The sequence below is a fragment of the Mchenga conophoros genome, linkage group LG7 (genome assembly GCF_057382185.1).
Source record: "Mchenga conophoros isolate Kocher_MC1m ecotype Shallow Benthic linkage group LG7, M_conophoros_male_GT1.1, whole genome shotgun sequence".
Lineage (NCBI taxonomy): Eukaryota > Metazoa > Chordata > Actinopteri > Cichliformes > Cichlidae > Mchenga > Mchenga conophoros.
The window spans coordinates 54,541,193-54,545,953 of NC_140532.1; the positions used below are offsets into that span (position 1 = coordinate 54,541,193).

The window sequence follows — 4,761 nt, forward strand, 5'->3', positions numbered from 1 at the left end:
TCATCAATCATTTGATCATCTGGACATGACGAAAAGGCCTAAGAATTCATTTCTGAGTTTCCCAAGATGAAAACACAGCAGAACACACAGGGCAGTAAATGCATCTTTTTTTTCCTGATTTTATTTTGCACACTTTTTACTGTACAATCAATTTCAGACTTTTTTCTTATCTTTACAAAGTAAAAAAAAACTGAATCTGTTTCAAAAAATAAACTGTTGATTTTTAATATGTAGTTTAAATATTTTTGCATAAAGGAATACACATTAAAATGAGAACTCCAGTACAGTCTAGCTTTCTACTGATCAATATTATACAGTGTAACACACTTGTTCCTTCACACGTTTCATAATACTTTTATTGACACATGGAGATATATATATATATATATATATATATATATATATATATATATTTATTTATTTATTTATGAGTGGGACACATGAGGAGACACATGTCATGCTGTGTTTAGACGACGACCTGTAGAATTTCGACAGTGTTTGTGAGTTTGTGTTGGGGACAGTCTGACTTATTACGGCCTCCTTTCTCTGCTGCGCTCGTTTTGTCGCCGTGTTCGGGCTGGCCGCTCTGTTGGTGGCCAAATTCAAAGCTGATCCTGAGCTCTCCCACGTGACAGCGAGGGAGAACGTCTGGGATCCAGTCAATCACAAACGGGCAGGCCTCCTTCTGATCTGCTGCTCCTGCTCGAGAAACAGCAGTGTAAACATGGCTGTGCAGGCTGACTTCAGGTGTAAAAGAAGAAAAACTAAAGAAAGAAAGAAAAGTTACTCACCGACTTTGAGGAAGGTGCGGAGCTCCATTGGTCGTATCGCCTGCGGCCGATCTGACTTGCATCCTTCTAGTGATTCCAACTCAGGCGGAGGCTCGGGGCAGCGAAAATGTGAGTACGAACCGTCTGCGTTTTTCACAAAACTCTGAGTGACCTCCAGCGGCAGCTGTTGGGCAGGACAAGAAGAAAGAGGTACGAAGTTGTAAGAAGAGGTCTGGGGTCTGCCAAAAAAAACACTAATGAAGATCTTTCATGAAAGAAATGCTGTGTGATTTTTTTTATTTATAGATGCGAGCGTTTACCTCAGGAGTGTCAAAGATGCGTTTGACCTGCATCAGATTGGTGATGTGCCAGGTGTACTTGGAGTAAGAGGTCTGAGGAAGTCCATCGTTTCTCACAAATGCTGACATTCACACAAATAAGACAGAGACAGAGAGAGAGAGACGTATCACATAAGTATGAATTTTTGGGCTTGTTTAGCTGGAAGTACCCAGATTCACAGGAGACATTCACAGTTACTGCAAAGGGTTACAAGAGGAGTAACGAGGCGATGAAGGCAGACTTACTACATTTCATTTTTTGAGTATTTTCTTTTCTCTTTAATGATTTGTGAGATGATAAAAATGACCTCCATTGGCTTGAAACTTAAAACCATTTGCAAGGTTTTTGCGTGGCTGTGTTACGATGGTTCATGAGTCACTAGTTTAATATCTGCCATTGTGCTGTAATTTGTAAGATTATCAAGTACTTTCTGGGTGACGAACCAGAACGTCGCTGACATAGTTTGCATCACAATTCACAGGTTACTGCCTGTAAAATGATCATTATGATCTTAAGCACAATTTGAGCAAAGACCCGTTACATGATAATTGTGTGCACCTAAATTCAGACATCACTCTGTTCTGAAGTAGCGAATATTGTGACTTGTGAGCACACGGACACCTCAACCTGGGATAAGCTCATTGGTTCTTTTCCAGGATGAGCTACATGATGAGCTCAGCTGTGTGGTTTTGATTTCTGTCTTACTTAAAGCCTAATATGTTCCCACCTGTTGTGAAGTTAGGCAGTCTCCTCTTCTTGGATCCGAGCGACAGACGCTGCTGCAGAGCGTTGAAGAACTCCTGAGGAATGTGGTAGACCAGAGGCTCTGGCTTCCCTGATGGGGAAAAAAAGAAACAGTTTTTTTTCTGTGCGCAGTGAGAAATTTAAAGCCTGTCATGTTGCAGAAACATGTACTGTGATCAAGGAAGTTCTTCCTCCCTACTGTCGCCAAATGCTTGCTCATTAGGGAGTCATCTGATTGTTGGGGTTTTCTCTCTCTCTTACTGTAGGGCAGTGGTTCTTAACCTGGGTTCGATCGAACCCTAGGGGTTCGGTGAGTCGATCTCAGGGGTTCGGCAGAGCCTCCGCCGTGACATGCACGGCTCATTTTGTGCACCAGTAAAAAACATATCTATTTTATTTTATTTTATTTTTCACTAAAGAGGGGTTCAGTGACTGCACATATGAAACTGGTGGGGTTCGGCAGCTCCAACAAGGTTAAGAACCACTGCTGTAGGGTCTTTACCCAAAGTGCCTTTAATTGACTGTTGTTGTGACTTGGCGCTATATAACTAATAGTGAATTAAACTGTCGATGTAAACACAGTCGATGTAGAGAGTTTGTATGTTTTCACTGAATAAATTAAATAAAATGGGGACCACTGAATGGCTACCCTGAGGTACCCCTGAGCAAGGTACCGTCCCTACACACTGCTCCCCGGGCGCTGGATTGGCTGTCCACTGCTTCAATAGAGTGAATGGGCGAAATGCAAAGAGTAATTTCCCTACGGGGATAAATAAAGTATACATTATTATTATTAAATTACATAAAAATTAATTAAATCGTTTAATTTTGTTTTACAGCTCTGCAATAAGCAACTAGAAACTGCTATTTTCATCAAAAGCAGAATAATATTTGTGTTTTGTTACTACAACTGTGTGCTCCCCAGTTCCTCAATTTAAAATGTGTTAACAGCGTGTTTGCGCTGCCCCCTGGTGGTTAAATACAGCAAGTACAGCATATTTAACAATTAAACGAGTGAACCGTTCCAAATAAAGGTTCTTTGCGTCATTAATTTTTAATAATCTGTTATGTTGTTCATGTTGATAACTTGGAAATACATTTTTGTTGTTGTGATTTGCTTCTTACTGATTTATGGTTTCACTGGATGTAAAGTAACTAAAACATTTATGAATTATGATCAAAAATGTGACAGAGCAACATGGAAGACCCGGCGCAATTATTGGTCAAAAAAGTGAAAGGAGGGTGAAAGTGTTTATTAAGTGTTGGCTAAAGTTTCGTATAATGAGATACTATCTCTGTATCTGACCTGTATCTCATTGTATATCTGCATACTGACAATAAAGACATTCTATTCTACAAGGAAATGAATAAGAAGTCTCTGTGAGACAAAAACTCAGGCTTCAGTCTGCTCCAAACACTATGTTTCAAGAACTTTTTTCTACTCGTGGCTCGGTATGATGTCAAACATGAGGATATTTTCTATGTAAAAGTCTCCATTGTACCACCGGAGACAGGTGACACTACTCTCAAAGACGCAAGATTTCATGGCCTAATTTGTTGAAAATACTTTCGTTTTAGTGCTTGAATCGTTGTTTCAACTTTACCATCACACTGGTAGTGCATGGCCAGGTGGATCCTCTCTGTGATACTCGCCAGCCACTGATGAAAGCCCATCGTCACCGTATGCTCATCCACGGCCTGAGTGCTCCCTGAGACATACAAATATTTAGTCTTCAAATCAGATTAAAAAAAGAATCCAGACATTTTCCTGAACTAAATGTTAGAATATGCTACAACTGTTATAGTATCTTCTGTGTTCTTTTTGAACAGTGGATCGGGGTAAGTGCTGCAAGATTAGATAGATGAAATGACAACCACAGAGAGAGACGTCTGAGGAGATTTAAGGTTCTTTAACAGACACACACAAGAGAGGTGGAAAGGCTCCAGTGGTGAGACAAGGCAAGGAGGTAGCACCTGGAGCCTTCGGCCCACCAGCACCAGGGGCTTTCCTGTGACCAGCTTTCCTTGGGCAAGAGGCCGACATTCCCTCCTTCCCCACCCCAGAGAGAGAAGCCACTGAGAGGGCTTCACAGAGGCAGCAGGAAATGACAGAGAAAGATAAGACAGGAAGAGAAGTGAGGACAACAGCAGATTTAGAGCAACATCGATGAGCACAATGATTTGTGCTCAGTTTTTCAGAAAGAATTACGATCAAACCACCAGAGACAGATTCATCCAGGTGAAGCTTCTTGGCTCTGGGATGAGAGCCGACGGGTTCAGCCTGCTGCAGAGGTTTCTCACAGGGACTGATTGTTCTACCCAAAACTTTTTGCTGCAAGCCTGAAAGGAAAACCACAAGGAGAGGGACATGCTAAGACATGTGATCAAGCATGAAGGAACAGTTGGCTGAGCTGCATTTGTGGCCAAGAGTAAAGCCGTAAGCTGGTCTGTGGTGCTTTTTATACATCTAGATTGTTTTGGTGTTAGAAACCCAGTCTTGGAGACATCTGCTTTCTCTTGACTATGCTTAAGTTAAATGGCACTTGGAAAAAAAAAAAAAAGCATAATGAGGGGCTTTTTCTTGTGACAGAGTGACACAACCAAGCTATGCTCAAAGTCTTCTCCCATTCTGATGCCCAGTTTGAATGTCATCAAGTCACCTTCGCTGAGTCACTGCCATATGATTGGCTGATCAGACAGTTTGTGTTATAGAGCAGTTGAACAGGTGTACTTCTGAACAACTGAAATATATGGATATTTCTTCACTACTACAAGCCGAGCCTTCTGGTTTCATTGCATTGCAGAAAGGCAGACATACCCACAGCTCAGGGCAACTCACACCAAAACAATCAGAAATGATAAAAAAAAAAAAAAAAAAAAGCATTACAGGTCAGAGAAAAATGTGTAA

General features: G+C 41.2%; 1 protein-coding gene across 3 annotated transcripts in view; it reads right to left on the reverse strand.

Moving 5' to 3' along the window:
- Window positions 1-434: 434 nt before the first annotated feature.
- lg7h2orf42 (linkage group 7 C2orf42 homolog) overlaps window positions 435-4,761 on the reverse strand; it is a 6,075-nt gene continuing 1,748 nt past the window's right edge. Inside the window, exons 3-9 of one of the 3 annotated variants that reach the window (XM_085280216.1) lie at window positions 4,074-4,193; window positions 3,828-3,938; window positions 3,458-3,562; window positions 1,837-1,944; window positions 1,091-1,191; window positions 792-954; window positions 435-699 (exon numbers count right to left, since the gene is read on the reverse strand). In XM_085280216.1, the coding sequence (XP_085136342.1) occupies window positions 467-699; window positions 792-954; window positions 1,091-1,191; window positions 1,837-1,944; window positions 3,458-3,562; window positions 3,828-3,938; window positions 4,074-4,193 (941 nt within the window). In that variant the 3' untranslated portion in view covers window positions 435-466. Of the gene's footprint in view, window positions 700-791; window positions 955-1,090; window positions 1,192-1,836; window positions 1,945-3,457; window positions 3,563-3,827; window positions 4,194-4,761 lie in introns of all 3 variants that reach the window. The other 2 variants (XM_085280217.1, XM_085280215.1) reach the window with 2 other exon arrangements.